This window comes from Callospermophilus lateralis, chromosome 3 (assembly GCF_048772815.1).
Source record: "Callospermophilus lateralis isolate mCalLat2 chromosome 3, mCalLat2.hap1, whole genome shotgun sequence".
Taxonomy (NCBI): domain Eukaryota; kingdom Metazoa; phylum Chordata; class Mammalia; order Rodentia; family Sciuridae; genus Callospermophilus; species Callospermophilus lateralis.
The window spans coordinates 33,470,676-33,485,360 of record NC_135307.1 but is presented as its reverse complement, the minus strand read 5'-3'; the positions used below and the strand labels follow the sequence as shown (position 1 = coordinate 33,485,360).

Sequence of the window (14,685 nt, the reverse complement as noted above, 5' to 3'; positions counted from 1 at the left end):
ATCCCAGCAGCTCAGGAGGCTGACGCAGAAGTATCACAAGTTCAAAGCCAGCCTCAGTAACTCAGTGTGACCCTGTCTGTTAATAAAGTATGACAAAAGTCTGAGGATATTGTTCAGTGGTTAACCCCCCTGGGTTCAATCCCTGTTACCAAAAAATAAAAATAAAAATAGTGTCCAGATTAAATTTTCATTAGTCATGACATTCACAAAAGAAAAATTTTTATGCTAATTTTAATAGTGCTCCCTTCAACTCTGCTCCATAGAAATGGCAGAAATCTGCTACCTCAGGAGTTGGGAGAGCTACCTGGGGAAGAAAATAAGCCCTTTCCTCTGAAAATAATATCTCTAGACTTTCCTTGGTGTCATTTTCCTCAGTCTGAGCTTCTGGTTTCAGGAAGTTCTCAGGTGGTACATAGCAAGCCTTCCAATCCAGTTGTACTTGAACAGAACCATTTGGTTCCTCTGTAGGGTCAGTGAGGTTAAAATCACCTGAGAAACACAGAAACTTTAATAATACTTAAACACATGAAGTAGGCAATGAGCATTTATCAGCATCTTATCTATCCCCCCATTTCTTACATTTCATCACATTTTGTTAGAAATCAATTAACATCCATCAAATAATCATGACAACGATGCACTCAGAAATAACAAAACAGCAGGACAGTTAGATGATCAAGGGGAAGATGGGTATCTCAGATTTCAGGAACAGAATCAAAAGATGGAGAAAGAGAAATAACAGCTTGCTTGTCATAGGTCATCTAGTCCATAAAAAAAGATTACATTATCATAACTATCATTAAATTCTCACTGAACTATTCCAAGAAAGCAATCACCTACATTCAGGTGGGCCCAAGAACATTTTAGCAAAATGGCTCTTTCCTAAATGCTCGACTTCTGATTTGTAACACTGATTAACAGAGAGGTCATATGACCTCTCCTCCTTTTGGGTGAGCTGAGGGCAAAAGTGTCAGCTTTTTTTTTTTTTTTTTTTTTTTTTAAGTGGTTGTGGTATTAGAAGGAAAGAGGCCTCACACACTTCCAGAAAAAGATGGTTAGTATTGGCTGTACCTATCCACTATTCCTAATGAGAGCACAGGTACCTCTACTTCTCTTAGGACTGTAGTCAGACAGCTGACCCCTCCTAGGTGCACCCTACAATCCTGAGGATGAAAATAAAGTAAGATAGTATGAAACTCAGCTTCATATCCCAAAAATTTGTCTTTGTCATGGTCTGGCATGGAAGTCTAATTTATATGTGACATTTAAAACAAGTTAAGACAATCACAGGGGAGTGTTAAATTATGATCAGATCTAGTCATGCACTAAGAAACAGGCCTCAGGTAAAGACAAGTACTAGGAAGCACTGCAGACTTTGAAAAAGTTTTCCAGAGACACAGGTATGGATTTCAGGTTGGGGGTCAAGCCCCTTGTGAATCCTGATTTTTTGCTGAACAGGAATGGAAGCCCATGTTTCCACACAAGCAGTGAGGCTCTAAGTCTTCTGCCCTGTTGCTCTTGACAATATTCTAAAGTCTTCAGCAGCTTGTTTGAAAGACTGTTCCAAGCAAGTGATCAAAGAATAGTAGAATCAGAACAAGGAGGCAACACTGGGGAGGGAGGGTGTAAAGATGTAACAACCTGGAACTCCCACCTTTAATAGATTTGTTCTGTGCAAGAGACAGCAAGGGCACCTGGACTCTGCCAAGGTAGGAGCCAGGCTCTGAGTCTTCATCATCGAAAACATATATGGATAGGGCCTCCCGCCTCAGATACTCATCCAGGTCAGAGGTCACAAGCACTGGGAATCGAGCCTGGTCTCCAAAGTAGGGATCATTACTGGCTGGAATGATGGCAGTGTCATGGTCAGAAAAGGTGAAGAAGCGGTACATGGCATAGGGACTGGGTTGAGTTCCCAGCCTTCGACTCCGGAGACCACGGCACCTGGTGATTTCGATCCGCAGCTCATTCTGATGTTTCCAGGCTTCTGATCTGGACTGGAAAGATGTTGGTCTTGGATTGAGGAAGAGGGCAGCCTGAGAGTGTCATAGGGAAAGCCCAACCCATGGTGAGGAAGAGCTACAATCTAGAGAGCTGCTATCCTGACTGGGTCACAAACCTAATGCCCTTCACCTGCATGCCCACCGACTCTGGCAGTTATCCAGGGGAGATGCCAGTCCTCAGGCCCTACCTTAGTGATAGAGAAGCTGTCTTGTGGTCACTAGCTCCTAGGGCATGATTTCATTCCAAACTCAAGTTTGACCAAGGGAAGGATCTGAACTAGTTTTGGTGTGGTTGCTTTTTCCTTTCATTCACATTCAACAAATATTCTTTGAGAGTGAAGACTGAACTGTTCTCATGAGCTGTTTGGCTGAGGCTCCTTGGAGATGCTTGGGCACATCTTTTTTCTCACCTCATCCTCCTGAGCCTTCCAGGCATCAAGCACATTGGCTGACAGGTAGGCCTGGGCTTTCTTTTGTTTATTGCATGCCCATAGGTTGGATCTTAGGGGCAAGCGTAGCCTCATCCAGTACTCTAGCACCCCGCAGTCTTCTCCAGCAGCTCCTGGGTAGCGGAAAGTATGAAAGGTATGGAGAATACAGATGGTGTGGCAAGGATTGGGAATAAAGGCAGAGAATGAAAACAAGAAACCACTAGAAAAGAAACTATGGGCTTTGGGAGATTCTGCATTGGTCCTAGGAGCTGTAGGAAGCTGACAGCACTTACCAGTAAGTACAGCTGAGCCATGGACTTTCTCCACAGTCTCTAGCACTTTGTCAAAGCAAATCTGTCCAGTCGCAAGAGTATGGTACTCATTGCCCACAGCCTGATGTAGATCAACCCGGGCTGAAGCCACTTGAAGGTAGTGCAAGAAAAGGGAACCTATGTCCACCACATACTGGGATGTAAAGTCATAAAGGGGCTGTGGCCCCACAGATAATGGGGTACTGTGGGTTTCAAAATCATAGAAGGAATAGGTGCAGAAAGTGGTAGGTTGGATGTCTCCAGCCTGAGTCAGAGCAGCAGGTGTCAAGAAGGCCTGGTGGATATGCAGTTCAAAAAGATTTTCACTCCAATGCAGCAAAGAAATGTCCACTTCATCCTCCGCTCCATGGGCTGACCGTGATTCCAGAGACAATGACAACTGTCGAGTGCCATAAGCAACATCTTTGAGTTGTTCTAGAGGAGAAAGAAAACTGCCTATCCATTAAATGGTAGGGAGCTCTTCCTTAGCCTACAGAAGGATACAGAGAAGGAGAATAAAAACATGGTGGAAGTCCATGTTGAGATGATTTCAAGAAACCTCATGATTCAAAAGAAAGAGCAAAAGAAAGACAACCAAGAGCTTTGAATTTTGATGACCAAATAGTCAATACTTCTTCAGAGAGAAAATACTGAATGAGTGGCTGGAAAATAAATGCAACTCAGGAAGCACATTTCATCATACAGAGGATATTGTTTTGGTTTCCAACAAAGTCAAAAGAATTAATCAGTAATTATAAAAGAGACACACTAGTAACACAAAATGCAAAATTTCCAAAATTTCTATGTGTTGGCCAAGAGAGATTAGCAAGCTACAGACATGATGTCTATTATACCACATTGGGCCCAGCCAAGAAATGCTTCCCTTTTTCAGCCAGATCAGTTGAAAGAATTTTTATTCTGTTCTGAAACTGGTTTAATCACCAGCTGCAGTGATGCACACTTATAATCCCAGTGGCTCAGAAGGCTAAGGCAGGAGGATTGGGAATTCAAGGCCAGCTTCAGCAATTTAGTGAGGCCTTAAGCAACTTAATGAGGCCTTGTAGCCAAAAAAAAAAAAAAAAAAAAAAAATGCTTGGGGTGCCGTCTCGATGGTAAAAGCCCCTCTTGGTTAAATCCCCAGGAACCCTTTCTCCCCAAAAAAGAGGCTGGTTTAATTACAGAGGGGAAAAAAAATCACTTCAATTCAAAGGATAATGGAGTAAAAAGTGGAAGAGGAGACTTACTGGAAGTGGGTTGAAATGTTGGTAGTGGGATGCAAAGATATGTAGTCAGCACCCAATCTGGACATTACTTCTCATGCCCAACCAATCAGAAACTTTGATATATACAGTCTACTTCAAATTGAGAGTATTTGAGTCATCTCAGCCTGTTGATGGTGAATGCCCTAATTTAAGAGTTAAATCAATAGAATAAAATGTTCTGGATACATTAGAATGTCTTCATGTTAAAACATGAAGTACAGATATTGCATGTACATGCAGTACAGATATGAGCTAATTGGTTAATGCGTTCTTAATTTATAAGGTTAATATAATTAGATACAATATATTTAAAACTTTGCACTACATGACACAAGGCTAATAGTCTAAGCAATAAGATACTACTAAAAAATGGTCAAAGGTCAGGAATTGGCAATTCTCAAAAGGCAAATAACTGGTAAACTATGAAAAGCTCTTTAACCTTAACAGTAATCAGACAACTGTAAGTTTAAGCAAATGAATCTTCATAAGCAGGGTATTTATCCTGCTTGGTCGTAAGAGAAAAACCCTGAATCTGAAAGACTTGAGAATTTTAATCCAAGGGGGTATTTTCTTTGTTATAATATGACAGTGACATTTTATTAGACTCACCCTCGCATAGATAAGTCATGCCCCAGAATGACTCATCTCCCTTTATTCTATTTCCATGCTTACTAAGTAATATGCTTATTACTGATTCTCTTGCCAGAAGGAGGGATGCCCTGATCAGTGTTTCCAAATATTCTAATGGCAGTAATGGAACAACCACCATTGTGGATTATTTTTTTATTTAAATATCGATCTCTAGTGAATTTAGTGAGTCAAGCCTCTCATCACTGAGTATGACAATAAAGCCTAGTTTCTTGACATATAAGGCCAAGAGCAAACACTGTCCAGCAGTGATGATACTAAAAATAGGATGTAGCACAATATGAAATGCATTAAGTGACAGCTGCCCTGTGACTGTTGACATCCTTGAATTGCAACAAAGATTTTAGAGAAAATCATAAAGAAGCGATAGGAGATGAGTAATAAAGGTGTATTACCTGACAAAAATAGCTTTGCAGGCTTTGGTTGAATAGAGAATGGAGAGAGAGAGAGAGAGAGAGAGAGAGAGAGAGAGAGAGAGAGAGAGAGAGAGATTGATTTACCATACTGAGGGCCAATAGTGATGCTCTCATTCTTGAAATATAATCAACCCCCTGGAAACAATTATTGTGCCTGGTTGAAACTCTCCAGAGAAATCAGAGAAACACACTGACATTAGTGGAGGAAACAAGATGTTAACAACATGTTAAAGACACAAAGATGACAGGATAAAGAGCAAGAGGGCTAAGTTAAGGACACAAGAGGCAGCCTTGCACAGATTGTACACAAAGGAAAATACAGGCATTAGCTGGGTGAGGCGGCCCAAGATGAGAACAAAGTACTAGGACTTGCCAGATATTGGAAGGCCATGGCTTCTCAAAATACCTTCCAGCTGCCTGATACGGTTGTTCTTGACGTCTAGGAGCTGACTCAGCCTCTCCAGCTTTTCTTTGTGATCTTTACTTTCGCTGTCAGTTTTTGTCATCATTGCTTCCAGTTCCTCCTAAAACAAAATAATGTCTGAACTTTCCCATCTCAGTGGCCTAGAACACAACAGCCCAGATAAAAAGGTGGCACTTGCTGGGTAAAGAAGACTGCTATCTCCGTAACAGGGAAGAGTGAACCACTATAAAAAGGCCTAGCTTCCTCACAGACCCCTCCAGGACTACTTGTGCTAAGGGTTTCATAGGTTAGTATTTCTCTAGGACTGGAAATAATTAAACCAGAAGCTTCACACTTGCCAGTTTTATTAGCCAGCCCCATCTACTGGCTTCTAATGCCAAGGTGCCATGGGCAAGTGTGAGTCCTTAAGTTCTTCTAAGGACAGCACATTCTGGGTTTGCATGGGACAGTGTATCACCTGGTGTCAGCTCTGGAAACTTGGGTCTTGCTTCTTTACCAGTCTTGGGAGTGGTATTATAATTCCCATGTGCCCCATTATCTATCCCTTCCCACACCATTTTTTCCTTGCACCTGATAACACATGTTGATTTTTCGCTGCAGAAGGAGCATGTCTCTGGTCTTTTCTAGTTCTAGTGTGGTCTCTGTATGCAATACTTGCAATTCACTTAGCATCTGGGACAGTTGTTTTTCTTCTTGTATTTCTGGTTCCCCGTGCTACAGAGAGAAAGACATTCATGAAAAGGAGTATAAATATGACAAGTAGAGTAACAACTCTTCTCCATAAAGCAGTTGTTGCTAGTAGTAAGATGCCAGCAACAAAATTTACTCCAGTGGAAAAAAAGGACTTGTGCTACTTCACAAATGCACCTCTTGTCAAGTCCTCATGGTCTGCAGAAGCAGCAGCACCGGAAGTTATAGAGCCTCTAATGGCAATTTGCTTCTCAGCAGATCAATTCAAGTCCTCATCTGAAAAAAACTCTACGTTTTATGAGCTGTGATGCATGGAAAAAAGCAGGTGGGTTTCATTAGGCCCTCTCTACTCTTGGCCTTCTCATATATCCCTCCAAATATGGTCCTCAGTCAGGACAAAATATTCAGTGAACATTTTAACACCTGCATCTTTCCTAGGGATATTTGCAGAGATCCCTCTGGAGAGTGGACTTATTCGTTTAAAGAGGTTCTTACCTCTACTAGAGCTGTCTCTAGGAACAGATCTGGGTGAGTGTCGGGTTCAGATTGATCATCAGGAGACTCAGGTGTTGTGGCTGTCATTTGAAGGATCTCTACTTCCTGTTTATGATTCTGAAGGATGTTGGTAACTTCAAGCTTCAGAACCCTGTTTTGAGCTGGAGAAAAAATAATCCAGAAAGTTACTGGTAATCATAGTCAGTCAGATCCCACTAACGTTCATTTCATTTTATAAATTTGCCCTAAGAGAAATAATTCTTTTATTTTTACAAAGGAAATTTACTTTGTTGACTTAGTAAACAGGATTGTTTTCTAATCATGGGGGGAAAGTACTGGGGGCTAAACTCAGGGGTGCTTTACTCCTGAGATACATCCCTAATCCTTTTTTTTTTTTTTTTTTTTGAGACAGGGTCTTGCCAAGTTGCTTAGGGCCACTAAACTGCTGAGGCCGGCTTTGATTTTCGATCCTTCCTGCCTCATTGTCCTCAGCTGTTGAAATTATAGGCGTGTGCCACGACACTCATCCCTCTGCCTCTTTTATTCTTGATTTGTATTTCTTTTCCTTCACTCTCCTATGAATACACTAGAATCCGATGACATACAAAATTGTTAAGAGGACACAGTAAGGTACAGAACAGGAAGAAGCAGCAAGATAAAGATCTTTTTGGCAGTGTTTTAAAATATTCCAAATAATTATTGCCTGTGATCCAAGAGTTAAGATAGCAGGTGAAATGTTAGTAGTAATAAAAATTAGTAATTTGTTTCTCAATCTCAAATATTAGGGGTTAAAAAAAAGAATTCTCCTACTCACACTTAAATGATTGATGAAAATGACAAAAGACAGAGAAATTCATTTTAATACCTTTAAATCAATAAAGTGAATTCTTAAAATAACAAATTAAAATTCAGCATCCTCCCAAATAGAAAGACACCACATAGGAAAAAGTATACACAGGAGGTAGGCAGGTGTCATGTCTTCCTGATAGTAAATCTGACCTGATATCCAGTGTTTTTATTTTAGTCATCTATGATCCACAAAAGAATAGGATCAAGAAGAAATGAAAGCCCAAGTTCCCTTCTACTGAACCAAATGTAGGGGGTGCCACACTTAGAGCTCTCCCAGACCTGATTTACCTTTCTCACTGGACAGCTGATCTAAGACCTTTTTCTTCTCCTCCAGCTCAGCATCCAGCTGATCCTGCAACTGAGATACTTGCTGCCTCAGCTGTTCTCCCATGAACTCATTGCTCCAGTGAGGCTGATTACTGCTGTCCAGCATGCTGAAAATGGGAAGGGAGTTGTCAGATGGATATTCAAAGGTGCGTGGTATGGTGTCTTCACTACACAGTTTTGACATCTCCTGGGTCTAGTTCATCATTCATTTCTCTACATGTTTTTTCTGCCCCTACTTTATTTGTAACTGTCATTCACCAACTGCTTTGGAACTTTTGGGTCCCACTGAGGAGTTGCTCGGCATCACTTCTGTTTAGGTCTCAAGTGTCTCACTGAGCAACCACTCCAAGTCATTCGCATTGCCTAGCACAGTGACTTTCTTTAGGCAGGGGACTGTGTATCAAGATATGCTCAGGACTGCTGGATTAGAAAGGAGAAAAAAAATCTTTTTCTTCTCACCTCATTCCTCTAGACTCTTGCCAATGGCTAGTTAATGGAATACTTGCCTTTGAGCTAGATGCAAGTTACTACACTGAAGGGCAGGAACCAAACTTTTCAACAACTGAACCCTCCATTCCATAGTGTCTAGCTGTCAGGCAGAATTATTTTGAGTATAAAACACACATGGCCAGTTCTTTAGCATTTACACAAAGGAAATGACATTGACACAAATTATTTCTGCTTCTTTTTCCTATTGAGTGGTTTAATAAATGTCATCTGAAAATAACTTGCTCAAGATATTATTAAGATTCCTTGGCACTTCCTGACCCATATGGTGACCCAAAAAGATAATATTCTGACTGATGAGGGAAAGAAGCCAATAGTAGTATCTGCCATAGAGGGTCTTCAGAGTGAATAACCCCCACACTGTTTCATTTTGCTGAGTTGAACATCAGTTGTTCCCAGGACACTCCTGTAAGACCCCATGCTGTTTCACTAATCTTCCCCTTGCTGTCTTTAACTATGTCAGAAGGTACTTTTGATTTTTTTTAAGTACTTTTCTTTTTCTTTAACATTTATTTTTTTAGTTTTAGGTGGACATAATATCTTTATTTCATTTTTATGTAGTGCTGAGAATTGAACCCAGTGACTCACGCATGCTAGGCAAGTGCGCTACCGCTTGAGCCACATCCCCAGCCCTAGTCCAGTACTTTTGATTTTTATAATCTTCTAGGCAGGTTAATGACAAAATTAATACATGAATATATGTTCACTGTGAAAAATTTAAAAAATGGGCCCAGCACAGTGGCCCATGCTTGTAATCTCAGCAGCTCGGGAGGTTGAGGCAGGAGAATCACGAGTTTAAAGCCAGCCTCAGTAAAAGTAAGGCACTAAACAACTCAGTGAGACCCTGTCTCTAAATAAAATACAAAATAGGGCTGGGGATGTGGTTCAATGGTTGAGTGCCCTTGGGTTCAATCCCCGTACCCACCCCCCAAAAAAATCGTAGATCCACACACACATATAAACTAGGTTATTTTTTCTTTGAACAATATATCTACGCCTTTCTTTTTTCTTCTTTTTCCTCTTCTTTTTTCATGGTACTGGGAATTGATTATAGGCACTTTATCCCAGAGCTACATCCTCAGTACCCCCCCCTTTTTTTTTTCAATATTCAGACTAAGTTGATGAGTCTGGCCTTGAATTTGTGATCTTCCTACCTCAGACTCCTGAATCACCAGAATTACAGGTGTGCACCAACACACCAGACTTAGTAAATGGGATGGCATCAAATTAAAAAGCTTCTGCACATCAAAAGAAATAATTAGAAATGTGAACAGAGAACCTACAGAATGGAAGAAAATCTTTGCTAGCTACTCTTCTGACAGAAGATTAATATCTCAAATAAATGAAGAACTCAAAAACTTAACACCAAAATATCAAATAACCCAACTAATAAATGGGCAAATGAATTTACTATTTCTGAAAAGAAGAAATACAAATGGCCAAAAAATATATTTAAAAATGTTCAACATCATTGGCAATTGTGGAAATGAAAATCAAAACTACACTGAAATTTCATCTCACATCAGAATGGCAGTCATCAAGAAAACAAATAATAAATAATAAAGAGGATATGGGAAAAAAAGGAAGACTACACTGTTGGTGAGATTGTAAATTAGTACAATCACTAAGGAAATCAGTATGAAGGTTCCTCAAAAGATAAAAAACGAAACCACCATATGATCTAGCTATGGCACTCTTTGGTGTTTATCCTAAAGAATTAATGTCATCATATTACAGTGATACATGCACACCCCTGTTTATAGAGCTAAATTATGGAACCAGCATAGGTGTCCATCAAAAGATGAATGGACAAAGAAAATGTGGTATATATACACAAAGGAATTTTATTCAGCCTTAAAGAAAAATGAAATTGTGTCATTTGTAGGAAAATAGATGGAACTAGAGATCATTATGTCAAACATTATGTCAGGACACGGTGGTGCATGCCTATAATCCCACTAGCTTGAGAGGCTGAGGCAGGAGGAGTTCAAAGCCAACCTCGGCAATTTATTGAGGCACTAAGCAACTCAGCGAGACCTTGTTTCTAAATAAGGGCTGAGGATGTGGTTCAGTGGCTAAATGCCGCTGGTTCAAACCCTGGTACCAAAAGAGAAAAAAAAAAAAAAGAAACCAAACTGAGAAGGTCAAGGATCATATGTTTTCTCTCATATATGGAAGCTAGAAAAGAAAAAGAAAAAGAAAGGTGAGGGATTCAGGGATCTCATGAAAATCAAAGGTCAGTAGAGGTGAGGAACAGGAGGGAAAGGGAAAGTACTAGGGAGTGATATTCACTAAATTATATTGTTATATTGTATGCATGTACAAATATGTAACGACAATCCCATCATTATGTACAACTATAATGCATCAATAAAAAATGTGAAAATAGAAAAAAATAGTGTATAATTCTCTTTCAAAAAGATTGTGTCACAAAGTGCAATAGGTGCATGTCTGTAATCCCAGTAGCTGGGGAGGCCAAGGCAAGAGTATCACAAGTTCAAAGCCAATCTCAGCAATTTAGCAATTACCTAAGCAATTTAGCAAGACCCTGTCTCAAAATAAAAAATAAAATGGACTGGGGATGTGACTCAGTTGTTAAGCTCCCCATTGGTTCAATCCCCAATACCAAAAAAAAGAAAAAGACTGTCAGTTTATATTCTAAACAATATAATATTGTTCTAACAATATTGAATACCAGTTTCTCAATATATTTATCAATGTTAGATATTATGTTTAAAATTCGAGAGGCATTTTATACGACTTTCTTTTTTATAGCAAAAAATGCCCTGAGACCCAAACTTGGTACTCACTTTTCTAAGAGTCTGTCATAATTGTCATTCAGCAATTCTCGTTCTTTTTCCAAATCTTCGACTCTCTCCTGAAACTAAGAATGATGTAAAAGTCCTTGTGATAAAACTTTAAATTTCATTGCTCTGCACAGGTTTTCCCTTTCCCACTGCAGGATGAGGCTTGGATGACACCTTTTTTGTGCTCCTCTCCCTTGTCTATTGAGGAACCATTGACTAGAAAAATTAAAATGAACTGATTGTGGGCTAGAGACTTTTATTGGAATTGATGATAATTCTCTGAAGTTTTCCTGATGTCTGGATTCCTACTGTTGAGGAAGCAGCAAAATATTGAAAAAGCAAGGACTTTGGAGAACAGACCGCATAAGTCCCAGGTTTTCCTCTAATGATGCAATAATCTTAAATCAATGATTTAACCACTTAGATCCTCATTATTTTCATTTGAAAAAAAAAAACACCACAGTGTTGCAAAGATGCACATTTCAACATCTCTGAAATTGGAATGTAGCACATTGGATGGAAATTTCTTATAATTATTATTTACCTCCTTCAGAGTTGTCTGCAAGATAGACACATCTTCCAGTTGGCTCTTAAAGCTCACAGCCTTCTTGCTTTCCTCCTTCAGTTCTTCTCTGAGCTCCTTCACTTGGCTGAGTAGGGCATCATGGGTTGCACTCAGGATTCCTTGATTCTGGGGCCAAAGGAAAGTTGCTCTGGGAATGATCATATCACTCCCAGTAACACTGGTATTCCAAGGTGGATGTTCCAAAGAATGACCTCAATGAGTTGCATATTACCTTTACACTGTAAGTTAACCTCATTTCACACCATAGCCTTTCTCTGAAAGTACAGTTTCCCCTTTAGGGAGGATTTTCCATTCTGAACAACTATAATTTGTCAATGGAGCCTGAATTTCCCCAAGGTTCAAATTAACTCCTGGTTCTAAATTAGGTGGTATTTTCCAAAGCTGCTTTAACTTTCTAAAATATCTGATTAGGGCTGGGGATGTGGCTCAAGTGGTAGCGCGCTCGCCTGGCATGCGTGCGGCCCGGGTTCGATTCTCAGCACCACGTACAAACAAACTTGTTGTGTCCGCCGATAACTAAAAAATAAATATTAAAAAATTCTCTCTCTCTCTCTCTCTCTCTCTCTCCTCTCTCACTCTCTCTAAAAAAAAAAATATCTGATTAGTTTTTATAATGATGTATTTCTTCATCTGCACCTAAGAAAATGACATGTTAGCTTTAGAAGTTGTGAGCATTTTTCTTGTGGACTCCTTCCTCTTGGTGAGGTGCAGCTCGACTGGTCATGCTTAGTCATAATTTGCCTTCATAATTCTTAGTCAGGGATATTCACTGAGCTTTATTGGCACCCCATTTATAGTGGTGAATAGGGCTGTGTATCTAATAACATCAGAGAATATCTGTAACATCTTTGTTATATCTTAGTACCTCATGCCTGCTAAAAAAATACTCTTGGGAATTTTGTTTTTGTTTTTGTTTTGTTTTGAACCCAGGGGCATTTAATAACTGACATACATCCCCAGCCCTTTTGTTTATTTTTTATAATTTTGAGACAGGGCCTTGCTAAGTTGCTGAAGCTATTTATGTTTTATTTTTATTTTTTTAGTTGTAGATGGACACAATACCTTTATTTTATTTATTTATGTGGTGCTGAGGATTGAATCCAGTACCCCACACATACAAAGCAAGCGCTCTAGCACTGAGCCACAACCCCAATCCACTGAGGCTATTTTTTTGAACTAGCAATCCTCCTGCCTCAGCCTCCCAAATTGCTGGGATTACAGGTGTGCTCCAGCTCTCTTGAGAATTTTTGAGCAAATGCTATAATTCTCTGTAACAATAAGCTGAAAGATACCATTCAAAATATTTCTCAACTCAGGTCTCATATTTCAATTTTAATGAAAACAGTGCATAAATACTAGTACTAGCATTACTTGTCTTAGTAGAAACTATATGATCATAATAGTCATACAGTTGACTAAATTCTAGTGTTATGTTACTTGGTTTGACTACTCTAATTACTAAGAAACAGATTCAAAGAATCTTTATTAAGTACCTTTTGGAGCAAGGTTTCATATGCCTAGAAGAAAGAAATATGAATTATTTTACTGATTTATTAATTTTATAAGTTTGGTATTTTTATCTATAATTCAAATGTTTAATATTTATCTTAAAAGATATTCTAAAAAATTCCATAAATGAAGTCCATTTGTGTACCTACTTATTAATTGTTGCTGTTTTCCCCCTACCCTATCTTTTTTTTTTTTCAAAGAGAGAGAGAGAATTTTTTTTTTTAATATTTATTTTTTAGTTTTCGGCGGACACAACATCTTTGTTTGTATGTGGTGCTGAGGATCAAACCCCCGCCAGGCTAGCATGCTACCGCTTGAGCCACATCCCCAGCCCTCCCCCTGCCCTATCTTGCCAGGAAGTCTGTGAATATAATCAATTATACCATTCCTTAAAAAAAAAAAAAAAAAAAAAATGAAGGGGCCAGGCATGCAATCATGCCTGTAATCCCAACTATTCAGAAGGTTAGGGCAGAAGAATCACAAATTCAAGGCCAGCATGGACCACTAGCAAGACTCTGTCTGAAAATAAAATTTTTAAAAAATGGCTGAGATGTAGATCAGTGGTAGAACACTTGCCCAGCATGTGAGGGGTCCTGGATTCAATCCCTAGTACTGCAAACAGAAAAGGAAAAAATGTCATTTATTTACATTTGCATTGTCTTTTGGTGTATTATCCAAGAAAAAGTTTAATCTTAAACCGGGAACTATTTTTTTTTTTTTTTTTGTAGTTGTAGATGGACAGAATATCTTTATTTTATTTGTTTATTTTTATGTGGTACTGGGGATCAAACCCAGTCCTTCACACATGCTAGACAAGCGCTCTGCCACTGAGCTACAGCCCCAGCCCAAGCTAGAAGCTATTTTTACTCAGTATGCTTCAAAAAGACTTCAGTCTCTTTTCAATATTAGGGAAAAGAAACACTCATCATAATAACAGTTGTGGGGCTGGAGTTATGCTTGCCTAGCATGTGTGGGGATTTGATTCTCAGCACCACATACATAAATAAAATAAAGATCCATCAACAAATAAAAAATATTTTAAAAATAATAACAATCGTGATTAGTTGAGCAGTTACTATGTATTGTATATACATTAATATGTTTCATTATCTGCATTATAATTGTTATATATAGTTGTTATATTGCAATTATCTGCATTATAATTGTTTCATATGTATCATCTCATTTAATCTTTGTAAAAAATATGAGAGGTAGGTATTATTATAGGTAGAGGTGGGACTTTAACCCAGCCTGTTGGACAGGAGTTGGTGCTGCTTACACTATGGAGTTGGTGCTGCTTACACCACATTTCACTTCTAAGGGATTAAGAGAATGTAAATTTATTAGCATGCATTCAAATGCAAAACTAGAAAGGTAAATTACCAAGGGAAAACAAATTCCAAAACCTGCACTTTCAAAC

The 14,685-nt window shown here is 39.0% G+C and overlaps 1 protein-coding gene across 1 annotated transcript in view; it reads right to left on the bottom strand.

Moving 5' to 3' along the window:
- Window positions 1–14,685, bottom strand: part of Rpgrip1 (RPGR interacting protein 1) — a 63,230-nt gene that overhangs the window by 31,551 nt on the left and 16,994 nt on the right. The window contains exons 8-18 of the mRNA XM_077109056.1: window positions 13,250–13,273; window positions 11,715–11,861; window positions 11,174–11,247; window positions 7,818–7,963; window positions 6,681–6,841; window positions 6,066–6,209; window positions 5,445–5,595; window positions 2,728–3,180; window positions 2,414–2,565; window positions 1,655–1,997; window positions 305–489 (exon numbers count right to left, since the gene is read on the bottom strand). Of these exons, the coding sequence (XP_076965171.1) occupies window positions 305–489; window positions 1,655–1,997; window positions 2,414–2,565; window positions 2,728–3,180; window positions 5,445–5,595; window positions 6,066–6,209; window positions 6,681–6,841; window positions 7,818–7,963; window positions 11,174–11,247; window positions 11,715–11,861; window positions 13,250–13,273 (1,980 nt within the window). The remainder of the gene's footprint in view (window positions 1–304; window positions 490–1,654; window positions 1,998–2,413; window positions 2,566–2,727; window positions 3,181–5,444; window positions 5,596–6,065; window positions 6,210–6,680; window positions 6,842–7,817; window positions 7,964–11,173; window positions 11,248–11,714; window positions 11,862–13,249; window positions 13,274–14,685) is intronic.